We start from the raw sequence: 13,723 nt of genomic DNA, 5'->3' as shown, positions 1-13,723 counted from the left end.
GAATTAAAGTTACTCAGCTCCTGGCTGGCATTCAGTATTTGGTATTTCTCATGGTCTGCCTGCAAGAATTTCACTCACTCTGGGGTTTGTGTAAAAACGTTTCTTTGAGTTCCGAAACGAATGATCAAGAGTGACCATCTGTGACCCTTTAGTAGGCATCTGGATGTACATTTTCCACTTCTGAGGCGCTGAGATAACACAGCGCTGTTGCTGCTGGGACTAGAAGGCGTAGCATCAGATATAATAATACTTTCCAGCTGCACATGTTGTTTTTTAGTCTTTCCTAAATGAAAATGAGTTTTGCAGGTGGCTAACGCTAGAGGATAATTTGTTTCCATGCTCGTTTGAAGCCTTGTAGCAAACCCAAAGCTGTGAATGGAAGATGGAAATAGAAGTAGTACGTGATTTCAGAAAAAAATTCCATTTTCTGTGCTGCTGAAGCAACTAAGCTGTGTGGCTGCTGATGCAAACCTTTCATCTGCCCAAGTAAAAGAGTTATTATCTTCAGCTGAAGCTGATCAGGTGTTGAGTGGCATTTGAGCAGCACATCCAGGCAGCGATTTGCATGAGAAATACGCTGTGAAGATGAGACTTTGATGTATTTGCAACTTCTGAGTTCCCATTATGTTTTTGATTGTGCCGCCCGTAGGGAGAGCCTGGGACATCTTCCCATGGCTGAGCTGGAACTCAAGAAGGGAATTTCACGCCCCCGCTCCTCCATGTTATCTTTTCCTTTCCGAGATAACTTTTCTGCTCCTCTCTATAATTGAAGAGAAGCCTGGAGAAACGCGTTAACAGCAGCAAGCCAGAGGCCATCAGCCTTGCCTTAGGGAGACAGGGAGATGCTGGGAAAGAGAGGGAGAGATGCTGGATGGTAGATTCATGACCATTTTGGTTGGAAGGGACCTCTGCAGGGCTCTAGTCCATAGCAGCAGGACCATCACCAGCACTGGACCAGGACAGCCCTGGCTTTGCCGTGCTGAGCCCTGAAGACCTCCTGGAATGCTCGCTGGGTAACGCCTTCCAGTGCTGCGCTGGGCTTGCTAATTAAGAGCTAAAGCTAATAATCAAGGTGCGAAATTTCCAGAAATACCCTTTTTTCCCCTGCTGGAAAATGCTGATTTGCTTAAACAAAGTATTGGGCTGATTTGTATCAATGTAGCAGGAGCTTCTGACCCGAGTCCTGGAGGTTATGTGGGGGACGGGCACTCACCCAGAGGTGCTCAGCTTGAGCTCGTAATCCCTGGGCTGTTGGACCCCCAGTGGCAATGTGCCGTCTGTCTGGTGTCACCACCCCACCTTTCCCCGGGGAGAAAGTCTGAAAAACAGCAGGGTGCTTCAAGAAAGGCAGGCGGGGAAGAAAAACAGCTTAAAAGTGCTTTGAACCGATGGAAAAGCAGCAGAAAGTCGGTGCAGGGACAACTCCTATGAAAGCCCCGTCCACCAGATAACGTGCAGTCAGGGACGCGGCGAGGCGAAGAGGTGACTTCCCAGGGATCCTCGTTAGCTCAGGCGCTCATCAAACCTCGTTTTAACATTGGGTGGGGTTTTGGGGGGAGAAATGCATTTCCCTCTGGTGTAGGCAGGAGGCACAGCGATTACTCCGGGCAGCCACCTCCTCTTGCTGGTTGTGCAGCAGTAATTACCCGCTGGGCAAATTCACTTAATTAAGCCCACTGAGGAGATGCTCTCGCAGCATGGTTGTTGCTCTTTAAACTCCCACATACGAGGGAGGAGTATCACGCTTTGAGGACTTTTCTTTTTCTTTGAAATAGCTGGATGTGAACCAGCAGGGAAAACTATTTCCCTATTGCCAGTATGTTTATCTGGTCAAATTATCCCCGTGTATTTAAATGGTGGTGGGTGGTGAGCAATAAAACAGTCCTTTTTTTGGCCAAATGAGCCTTCTGGCTTGGATTCTGATTTTTCAGAAGATGCTCTAGGTGGAAAGCTGAGCTCTCGTGTTTGGCTCGTATTTCTGTCGGAGAAATTAGGTCCCAAGAGGCAAATGGAGGGTCTCCAAAGTATATCTTTGCCTTGGAAAGTAGTCTCAAAGGGTGCACACCCCCACCAAAACTGTGGATGGATGCTTGTGCTGTGCCATGCTACAGCTTCATTGGTTGGAAAACGGAGGAAAAAGGCCTGAAACTAAAAAACACTTGGATTTTCTTGATTTTTTTTTTTTATTCTACTTTGAAAGAAAGACTTTTGTTTTGGAAAGAGATCAGATAGATGTGGCCTCTACTATGCAGAAAAAACTGTGTAGCGCAGAAGTCTTTAATGATTTCTTCATTTAAAGTTTCACTTGAACATTATTATATTCTGCTTAGTTGGTTGGGTCGTGGTTTCAATAAGTTTTCTAATTAGTCACACTATTAATGTAGAGAACACTTAAAATTAAAAGCTATTTCACAGCCAAGTGTTCTGGTAGCTGCAAGATTTTTTTCTTTTTTTTTTTTTTCTGAAAAAAAATGAGAACAACTTGTTGTGATTTTTCTTTTTGTGGCTTGCAGGAATGTTGACTACCTGGCAGCTTAAAAAAAAAAAAATCGGTAGCTAATGCTCACCTAAATGTTTTTATGTCAAAGGGCTTCGTGGTACGCGGCCGCTCCAAAAATCTCTGCTGAAGGGCAGCGCTGGGATGAAGGGCTCGGGATGCTGAGGGTATTTGTGGGGAGCTGAGGCTTGGAACCCAGATGCTGAATACTTGCAGCGTAAAAAATCCTACTGGCATAACCCACGTAGTGCACTTCCCATGCGTTGTGTTCCACCCACTTTGGGCAACACAACCCCCGTGACACCAATGGGGACGTGACCACCTGTTAGCAGCGTTCCTGATGGACGCGCTCCTGCAGGATGGAAACATCCCAGGAAATGCCATGGGTCATGCTCAAGTACCCATTGATTTCTCCTTATAAATTTTCACCTGAACATTATCATATTTTTTATGAAGATAACTTACGACTTCAGTAATTTCTTTGATTAAGCTTATTCTTAATGCAAGATGGCTTAAAATTAAAAGCAGCTTCTCAGCCAAGTTAACATTCAAGCGCAATTAAGTTAAATAATATGATGGCAGGATGTGAGGAAATAAAAGACCATTTTTTGGCAGCAGCAGACCAATTATTACAATGCAAAACCCCGTGGAATACAATAATAGATTTCTTTCCTCAGTAACGTGCCCTAGCTGCAAACCCATAACCACTTCGGTAGGTGTTTATAAACACTTCTGAAAAATATTATTTAAGGACCTTGTGGGTGGTGCTAATGTAAAAACTACTCCCGTGTATGTTCCTGAGAGTACGGGTTGACCTCCCAGCTCCCATGAGAACTTTGATGAAAGAGCAGCTGTCGTCCTCAGGTGGACATGGGGCCATGCTGGTGTTGGAAATGCATCTCCTGTGTTTCTTCCCCCACCTGAATTTTCTCTGCCGACGGATTGCTGAGGCTCCGTGTTAGCAATCACACGCTGCCAAAGCGCTGTGGACTCTTCGGTCAGGAGTCGGCTCTTTTGGGTAGGGTTTCGGATCTGGATATTCAATGGGTTTGGGCATGAGAACATCAGGTCAGGGAAACTGAGCTTGCAGCCTCCTCCATTTGTTTTTTTAAGATTCACTGAAGTAATCCCAAGGTTTGAGAAAGATGATAAATCTCCGAGGGAATTAAGATAGAGCAGTGCGAAAGCTCATTTTGCAGAGATGCACGTGCCGCCTGTGCCTCTGGCTGAAGCTTGTGCAAGCAGCTTCCACGCCGTGTGTCCTGAGCCACAGAGGTGACGGACATGAGGGATGACTTTTGTTTTATATACCGTGACAGACAAGAGTTACCCACAAGGGTGTGTGACTCAGTAACGTGCTTCTACAGCAGGAGACGGGTTGGGTAGCACCCTTCTGGCAGCCAGCATCATCACAGGATGGAGATGTTGGTGTTCGCTCCGGCAGGTCCCACAGCTCAGGAGGGTCGGTGAAGGCGTCCCCAGTACCGTGAGCGGGGGCTCTGCTTTTGGGGAGAACCTGGGCACAGCTGGCACTGTGGATTCGGGGAGTTTCCTCCCCAGATATCACCAGCGCACACATGCGTTTCTGGTTAGCTGTAATGCACCTGGCTAATGCGCCTGGGAGATGAAAGGCATCTAGAGAGGGACCAGCAGGGCCCCTGCGCCGCATCTTCTCAGAGCGTAAATAGAAAAAAAATAATCTCCTATATCAGTGTCTGATGTCAAATAGCATTATCGAGCTCTCTTGATAATGCTATTTGAGGCGGAAACGCAGGCTGTGCCCCGTCCCGCTGCCCCAGCGAGGCTGCTCCGCCCACACGTGGTCTGACCCTGCTGCAGAAGAGGGCAAAAGATTTCAGAGGAGATGAGATTTTCCTTTGCATCGTGAATCCTCGATGACAGGGTCCAGCGATCCCAAATGAAGGCTTTCCCACCGCGCACCCTCCCTTCGGAAGGATATCTCATCCCGAGGGAGGGCCCGCAGCGAGGGAAAGCTTCAGGTGCCAGAGGGAGGGAAGGTCCCAGGGCTGGGAGCGGATCTGTCGATCAGGGCTCGGTCGGGCGCTCGGGAGGATTTTAGGATTCAGGGCAGGGCCGTGCTGATGAAAGCAGTAGCGAAAACATTCCTTTCCCTAATCCACTTACTTTGACAGGTCAGCCAGAGCAGGGATGAGTTTGGTTAAAGAAATAGCTTTCCAGGACATAAATGGATTGATAAAATATAATTCTATTAAGAGATCGTTCCAGTGCTTGATCAGCTCTAATAATTGTGTGGGAATCTGAGGCACAACAAGATTAGCAGCAATCTTTATTTCTGGAGCAGGTTGGCTGTTGAGGTGTTGTTAGGTAAACTAAATGTCCACGTATTAAGAAGTAATTGTGTGATTTTGTCCGAGGGAGTCGGGCGGGAACTCGCGGGAACTGTGCACAGCCCCGTGGATGCTTCCCCAGGGTAGAATCGGGAGGGTTGATCCATCTGGGAAAGTAAATTGTGCACATTTTTATTCCAAGCAAATGGGAACAAACAGGTTCCTGTGCCACACCTGACTGGATATGTGGGAGGAAGGCAGGGGAGTTGCCGTGCAGGGTGGGTACAGTCCCCCATCGGCACAGGTCCCCTTTTCCCCCTCAAAATATCCAAAATAACGTGTGAACCCGTCCCCACTGGGCAGATGCTGAAGATGCAGAGTGTGGGGTTGCCCTGAGTGGCACCAGCCATTGCCTTCTCCTTAGGTTGTCCCTGGGGATGCTGAGGGGTGGCTGACATTGCAGGTGGGCATCTGGGGTTAAGCCTGCAGAAATCCGAACTGTATCCTTTGCCTGTCCTTTACGTTACAATCTTCTTTCTCTTTTTTTTCCTGCTTCCTCCCCTGCCTCGTCCTCCCCCTCTTCCAGCAACGTGGACACCAAGGAGCTGTGCGGTGAGTGCGGTCCCTCTCGCGGGGCAAAAACGATGGCTTTTGGTGCACGTGGGCTTTTGAAGGATGCATGAACCCGTCACAAAGCTGGGGGTGCCGTGGGGGGCTGCGGAGCGGGGGGTGGGGTCCCAGCACTTCTGCTGCTTCACCCCTTATTCCATAGGAAAATTGACAAAACTTTCCTTCATTTTCGTGCAGCACAAAGGGGGTCAGAGCTGAGCGGAGCACCTGGGTCCCCTTCAATAACGAGCCAGAGTTTAATTTCTGGCGATGTCATGGCTTCCAGCTCCCCTCTGAAGTTCAATAAAGCAGTGTCCCTCTGCAGTACCCGTAACGTGTTTCTCCTTAGGCAAACCTTCGCCTGTCCCAGCAGGATGCCTGAGGAGCGCGGCACCTCTGCCGCACCTCCCACGGCTCACAGAAATTAAAGGCTGAAAAGAAAATCTCTGATAACGTTTTGTCCCACACCTTGACCAGAAAGGGAATATTTCCTGCCGGGATTTCTAAAGGGCTTTGCCTCTGTGAGAGCTGACTCATGCAGAGGACTCCTGCTGCTCATTCGGGTGTATTTTTCCATGGACACTTGGTATTGGGAAATGTTTCCTGCGCCCCAGCTTTTTGGGAGGAGATGGGGAGACAGAGGTGTGTGGCCTGGCAGAGGGCTCATCCACCTCCTCTCCTCCCCTCCCGTGCCAGGATGTGGAAGCCACCTCAGCAGGTCCTCACCGTTCGCCTTCATTGCTTATATGTAAATATAAGAACGTATAAATATACGTATAAAGAAACTAAGCCTTTCATAAAGTCCTTTTGGTTTGCTGACGATATGATGGGCTTGTTCCCATCTCATTGCGTTAGGTCTCCTTGCCACGTGACCCAAGAAACCGAAACCCCACAGGTTGTACCATCACCTTTGCCAGGAGACAGAGGGGTAGTAACGACATTGCTTGTCCCCCTCCCTGCTTTTTCCTTCAGTCTGATAAAAACCAGAAAAATCACACGGCTGTTACCCAGCGTGATCCCACCTCGCTGCCTCTCCTGGGGGTGACGCTGCCAGGAGAGAAGGGAGATAAACCCACCACCTCCTGCTGGAGCTGGAGGGGATCGATCGGTGTGAGAGCCTGCCTGGATCACATATCTGCTGAATACCTGCCCGTGTCTGCAGTTTCTTGTTTGCTTGCTCCTCTTCTAAATGTTAGTTTAAATGTAAAACCTCATTTCGGCAAAGTGGAAGCTGTGGTCTCTCTCTTGAGAGGGGTTGCGTGTTGTAGGATGTTGAGGGCATCTTAAAAGCGATTTCTTGATCCCTGCAGCTTCTGTGAGAAATCTGATATGGCTTAATCCATATCAGGTACCATCTTATAAAGTTCTGGGGCTTTTTTTTCGTGCCGAGAAGTGCAACAGTTCACCAGCACCTAGACTGATTTAAACGTGGTTGTGTAGCTCCTCACACCCAGAGGAGGTCCTGTCGCAGGACGGCTTGCAGAACTTGATATGCCCAGAAAATGCATGTACAGTTTTCCTTTACCTTTAAGATCTGCTCAGTTTTTCTTTCCCAAGCAAAGTAATAATAAGAAGAATAACACGAGTAAACACGCTGCAGTGAGGATAAGCTGTTTGGCTTATCGTGGAACAGCAAACAGCTGCTGTCAATCACGCTGTGACATTCCGGTTTCTGCCAAAATCTTCTTCCCCTTGGATATGTTCTCAGGCTGTAAATAGCTATAGGCATTTCTAATTAAGCCAAGAGAACCTAATTAGCAGGATTGTTTCCTGGAGTTTGTGTCTTGTTGCATTCCGCAGAGATGCCACCTCGGTGTGAAGCTTCATGTCTTAGCACTAAGGAACGGCGCCGGTGGCTTTTAAGGAATGGTTTTTAGCTGTAGTCTGTGTCAATCACCCAGAAACCCGGTAACTTCGCATCAACGCTCCCGCAGGAGAGATGAGGATGGCACAGGGAAAGCGTGGACTCCCTCTCGGTGGAGAACACGTGCTTTTGGGCCCAGCTTGCAGCTCCCTTCTCTTTTTTTTGAGGCATATTTTGCTCTCGGGAGCCCATGCGACCTGGGATTGCTGGCTGAGGCGCAAACGGCATGAGAATGTAGGGGAAGATGTAAGGCCAGTCTCAGCGCCTATAAGCTGGGGTGAAGCTGGCAGGTATTTGGATGCTTTGAGTGTTAAAGACTGCCAAGGGAATGGAAAAATTTGAGCCTTCTCTCTCCATGTTGGCAATAGGAAGGAGAGAGACAAGATATAGTCAAATGCAGAAGTGGGGCACGGAAATAAAGCACCCGCTCCTTTATTTTCAGCTGAAGCTACTGTGCCTTACATCTCTTTTTTAAAATGGTCCCAAACTTCACAGGAATTGCACCACTTCCCATCCCTGCAAGACAAGCTGTGACTTTGACTCAGGATTATAGAATATAAAAATATACCTGAAACCACCCTCTCATTTTTTTCTTTCCACCAACGAATAGACCTTGCTGCGTCACGTAGCCTTGAAGCGTTAAGTTACATCAACGGTTCCCATCATGTCCCTCTTGGTTTTCCCAGACTATTTTGCTGACCATATGGGAGACTACGAAGATGTCTTGGCCTCGCTGGAGACGCTGAACCTCTCCATCCTGAAGGCGATGGACTACACCAAACGGGTGAGTCCTCCTGACTGCGCCATGTGCTCCACGGGCTCGGGGCAAACGGTGCAAATGTTATCAGAGCATCTAAGTCCCAAGGCTTCATCTCGGTCAGCAGTGTTGTCTCCTCGTGCCGGTGCATTTGTGCGGTAAGTGGATCGTTGCAGCAACAGGACGATAGTGGGGATTTTTTGTTTTAACAGCAAATGAGTCATGAAAATCTTGGCCAGATTGTGAACCAAGGTGCCAATGTCGTGTGCCGTAGATGGTGGCACAGGGTCTTTGTGGCAGATCATCATACCTTCTCGGCAGCCTTCCTAAGTCTGAAGGTGCTCCTCTTGTCTTCAGACAACACGGCCCGTGGGTCTCTCCGAGTGGGATTTTCAGTGCATGAGTTCTTGTTAGCATCACTGGGAGCGCTTTTGGAAACATCGTGTTACAAAGCTGCCATTAAATGCAGCTCGTGTGTTGGAAGGCATCCTGACTTCCAGCAATAGGGTTGTTGCTGCGCACGGCTGCAGTGTTGGAAGGTAGGGGGCTGTGCGTTCGAAGGACTACGGGGGAAATGTTCTATTTCATATGTGCAGGGTACCTCCAGCTTCTTAAAAAATCCACCATGTACCTTTATGGTACCATTAATAGCGGACTACTAGACAGTGGCACTCATCAAGAAGCACGCTGAAGTTTATTTTACAAATATCTAGAAAATCTGAGCTGATGTACCGGGTAAACATCCCCGCTGGGAGGTGCACCATTCGTTTGGGAGGAGAGAAGCGTTTATAGAGCTCTTGCTCCTTTGAAGCCGTTTCCTGGTATTTCCATACCACTTAATAAAATAACCAGGCTGTATCGGTGGTATTTATTACCTCAGGGTAATCAGTCCTTCTCCCACTTTTACCTTCAACCGCATTTGCATCATTCTTTTGTGCCACGACGAGAGAAAAGTAGCTGCTTTCCTCCCCCAGCGGTGATGTGGTGCGCTGAGGACTGAGCCAAGGAGGGAGGTGTGTGTGTCTGCTTTTTCCAAGCACCCGTAAGGGCTTCCCGATTCAGCTCCAGCCCTCCTCCGAGCAATCCGGATTGAAATCTCCCTCCTGCTTATCTTCGAAGCTAAAGGAGAAACGCAAATTACTCCACATTTCAGATGTGGTAATGATAAGAAGTTTTAGGAGTCAGAGTGGGAAACAGCGAATTTCCCTCCCTTCTGGTTGCTGAGTAAAGATCCCAATTTCCTTGCTTTATCCAAATCCGTCCTTTTTAATGTGTGTGAGGAGGGCAGCCTGGAAAGTGAAGCCATATATTTCACATGTTGATGTCTTGCCATAATAAACCAAAGGCAAAAGTTTCCGGCCGAGCACCGATCTGTCTGAAGTGTTTGTGATTTTTTTTTTTTGGTCATTTTTACAAATCGGGACAACAGTAATAGTTCATTTTTTCTAATTAAGTTGCTAAGTCTGTTCGTGCCTCCATATATATTCATTATTAGCAAATTTTCTGGCAGTCAGATTTGCCAACTATGTATTTTAAACGCTTGTTAACATAGATATCTCAGTAATTCACTCCCGCTTGCTATTCATTATGCCTTCCACCATGACTTTTCGAATGCGAGGTTGATATATATATGACTAATTCCTCACAGCGTTTTGCAAGAGGGGGATGGCTTATGCCTTGTTTATAAAGGGATCTCACATGGGATTCCTGAGCGTGTGGGTGTTGCCTTGCATAGGAAATCGCAGCAGAAGCGGGATGGTTACTCATGATCCCAATCCGCTGGGATGCATGTCGTAAGATGAGCGTTTTTCTCCTTCCTGGATTCAGTGACTCGTGGCAGGATTCACCTGCCTTAATTGCAGCGGGTAAACGTTATGTACCAAAAGGTGAGCTGCTCACCCCCGTCTTGGTCTTGTGGAGGGAACCGGGGAGATCCAGAGCGCTGGAGGCATCTTCCTCCTGTGGCCCTGAAGGATCTCAAGGCAGACATCTGCCTTCTAGACGGGTAAAGCCAGGTGAGAGGAGTGTGGCCCCGGCACCCCCTCATCACCCCCATTTTATCAGCCCGTGGGTGTGCTGCTCTTCACCTCCCGGCAGACTTTTGGCGAGCGAGCAGATGGAGCAAGGCTCCTTCACGGAGAGGAGCTGGCTAAGAAGCACTTCATGAAAAACATCATCTCCCTGCTGTGATTTTGTGAACAAAGTGGTACAAACCTCATCAATGATTTATTCAAACACAGGCGCTTTGTTCAAGTAAAGAACTGACAGGGAAAAAAAAACCCAAACCAAACAGAAAATAAGCTGTTGTAGGTGATAGGGAAGCTCATCTCCAGTGTTCAGACTGGACAGGCTTCCAGGCAGCATCAGAAGCTTTTCCCGAGTGCAAACCATTAGTGCTTTTTTTTTTTTTTTAGATGTGAGATTTTTTCACTATATGTTTTCCTTAAAAAAAAACAAGAAGCATTTGTTTACTGGACTTTCTGGTTTTAGTGTCAGCATTGCCAAAACATAGTGTGAGAAGAAGGCTTCTTAGCATCCCAACTGATAAAATAACCCTGCTGAGATCTTCTCACCAGGCGCCAGCCCGTGTATGTTCCCATACCCCAGCCTGGGGGACGTCGCAGCGGTGTTTTATTTCCTCCAGGGCTGGGCTCACACCTGCAGGGTAAAGCTGCAGCCCCCGGGAGAAGATTCTCCATCCCAGGATTGCAGAAACCGGTGTGGGCTATCTGATGGGTCCCTCCACGCAGGCCTCCTTCTGCTCCACCTCCTCCAACCAAGGGCCCGTGCTGATGTCAGGATGTTTAGGGGATACGTACATATAAATATATTTTTAGAAACGCTGGATCAGGGAACAGACTGCCAAAGCAGCAGGTTTTGGTAGGAGCCCAGTGTGGTTTTGAGCCCCCCCCGCCCCAGTGCTGGAGCCCGTTGCTGTCTCTGCAGCGTTTCCCCAAGGCCGGATCCTGCAAAGGGCTTGGTGCTGCTGCTGAGCACCCTGACTCGTGAGATGCCCCTGCTTCTCCGTGCTAAAATAAGTATCTCATCAGCTGGAGAAAACTGTCAATCATTTGAGAGCGCTCCTTATGCCCTCTCTCTCCCCCCCATTAAAAAAAAAAAAGCGATAAAAGATAAATGAAGCCTCACCTTCTTCTCTGTTGGCTTTCTGACGAGAGGGGCTAGATAGCCATGGTATTTAATTGCTGTTTATATTTCTCACCTTAAAAGACAACTGATTATTTCTTCCTCATAAAAGGAGAAAGCAGCAATTATCTCGTGCTGGAGGAGCTCATAAAGTATCAGCAGTAATTAGATTCAATAGTGGAAGGTCTCATACAGCAACACAAAATCTGTCATTGTAATTATTTTCCAATACAGCAATGTCCGTGCCGCGCTGAAATGATGGGAAACGCAAAGTTAAATTGGAGAAAAAGGAAATCAACTTTCAGCATCTAAAAAAAAAAGAAAAAGCTGACGGCGGAAGACGTTCTCATATAATTCTCATTTACTGTTTTATAGTGCGGTCGGCAAATATCAAAACCAACGTGACCGGGAAGGACGCGATTGGTGTGTCTGGTATCGGTGGGAGCTGGGGGGCTGGAGCCGGGTTGAGCTGTTCCCCCCACTCGAATACTGACACCCCCCCCCCCCGCCTTGGGCTGTGGGACGGTGCCCAGTCGATGTCCCCACCATCCCCGCCAGCCTCGAGGGGGGACAGGAACGGGGGAGTGGGGGGACAGTGCCCAGGGAGCTGGAGGGACAGTTACCACTCAACAACCCACATGCCCTGGGAAATGTGCTTTAGCTTGGTTAAAAAAAAATGAAAAGCACATTTTGTCGTTTTTTTTGAACCCAAGAGGCTCAATTATCCCGGTTCCTGCTGGGTACGGCTCCCATCCCCTGCCGCACTGGGGTTGCTCCTGCTCCCCGCTTTTGCCAAATCAGCATTTTGCAGCACCGAGCATGGAAAGATTAGCACAGCTGACCTTTAGCGGTGAGGCACACTTTAAAAGAAAGCTGCAAAGAAGTCCCAAAAATGCTGAGTGAGGAATGCTCTCAAGGACAAAGCAGCTCAGATTTAAGGTCAAATCGTTCCTTCCTGGAGAAGCTCCTGTTGGGCACCGGGGGGGTCCAAGACATGCTGGTGGCTGTCCTTGGTGTGTCCCAGATGGAAGGAGAGGGCTTGGAAAGCAGAATTGCACAAAATCAGAGCCAAAATTGCAGCAACCCCCCACACATATACCGTAGTGAAATGGGGGTGATCTCTCTGGTGGGATGGTGGAAAGGCTGCACGGCTCTGCTCCAGCGAGGCGAGGGATGGGTGAGCGGAGCAGGGGAGGGGATGCTGACAAATCCAGTGGGAATACAGAGAGTGGCTTCAGGGAGGAGAGACGGGCAGCAGGAGGGGTTTATGGAGGAGGCCTGAGGACCTGCGGGTGGCCCTGGACCATCCTCTGCTTGAAGTTCAGCATCGCCTTTGGTCCTGGAGCAGGGCACGAGGAGAGGTAAAAGATGGTGTTTTACTCCTTGCTTGCTTGCTGCCAGCTCCATTGCCCTTCTAGCACTTGCCAAAATCCGTTTAATGGACCGGGAGTGGAAATACGACCAACTGGTGACACATCGCAACCCCCCGCCCCGAGAGCCTTCTTGTGTCAGGTTGCCAAATACCACATGTGTGCCTTGTGGACGGGCACCGTACTCAAATCAGCTGCAAATACATTTTCCCCTGAGAATCATTATTTAGCTGAGAGAATATGTAAATCATAAAGGGAAAACTGAGTGTACTGACCCTCCGTGCCAGCTGCTGATGCTCCAGCAGCGCTGGGGAGCCGGGAGGTGTGTACATACGGGTGAATAGGGGGCTGCCTGCGTTACTCGTGAGTTAAAACTGTTCCTGCTGCCATTCTCCCTTCTTGTCTCTGCCTTATGACATCTTGTCGCTCCTGGGGCTCAGCAGGAGCTGCTGCGGTGGACCTCCTCTCCCCATGGCCACGGTCTGCCCCAGCCTTCAGCACGCTGCCAGGGAGCGCTTGTTTGAGCAGCTCGGTTACAGCCCCAGAGCGAGCACCATCTGCCACCAGTCTTGGATGCTGAAAATGATGGATGGATTTTTTTTTTTGTTGCTGTTGCTTTGTAACGCAGTCCAGAACAGCAATATAAAGTGCTCTCATTTGCATTCTTACCTGCCAAAATTACGCTTGCCAAATATGATATTGCTCTTTTTTGAATGATGACACCTCAAGATAAAATAGTCAGTAGAAATAATCCTTAAAAAGAATCTTTTCCTCCTACCCTCTTAGCTAATCCTTTATCTCATCCCTTCATTTTTACTTGAGCAGGTTTTCTCCTGCTCTGCTGAACAAGCTTGGTGTTCCTACCAAGGTTGTCTGAGGTCCCTGGAGCAGAGAGCGTTCCTGCGGCAGGAGGCTGGCCCATGGCAGGGTGTCACAGCCACACGCTGGTACCTGCTCTGGGCAGTGCCCAGCCTAAACAGTGTGAGCTGCTCGGGGCTTCCGAAGGTGCTGGGAGGGCTGGAGCCCCTCTGCTGTGAGGACAGGCTGAGAGCTGGGGGGGGTTCAGCCTGTTGAAGAGAAGGCTCTGGGGACACCTTCCAGTCCCTAAAGGGGCTCCAGGAAAGCTGGGGAGGGGAGCCATGGGATGAGGGGGAAGGGGTTTAAACTGAAAGA

General features: G+C 48.8%; 1 protein-coding gene across 1 annotated transcript in view; it reads left to right on the top strand.

The window, feature by feature from the left end:
* The window catches only part of NECAB2 (N-terminal EF-hand calcium binding protein 2), an 85,186-nt gene that overhangs the window by 55,697 nt on the left and 15,766 nt on the right, over positions 1–13,723 (top strand). Inside the window, exons 4-5 of the mRNA XM_054200291.1 lie at positions 5,393–5,418; positions 7,966–8,063. Coding sequence (XP_054056266.1) covers positions 5,393–5,418; positions 7,966–8,063 — 124 coding nt within the window. The remainder of the gene's footprint in view (positions 1–5,392; positions 5,419–7,965; positions 8,064–13,723) is intronic.

The sequence above is a fragment of the Rissa tridactyla genome, chromosome 4 (assembly GCF_028500815.1).
Source record: "Rissa tridactyla isolate bRisTri1 chromosome 4, bRisTri1.patW.cur.20221130, whole genome shotgun sequence".
Lineage (NCBI taxonomy): Eukaryota > Metazoa > Chordata > Aves > Charadriiformes > Laridae > Rissa > Rissa tridactyla.
This window is presented reverse-complemented; position numbering and strand designations above follow the sequence as displayed.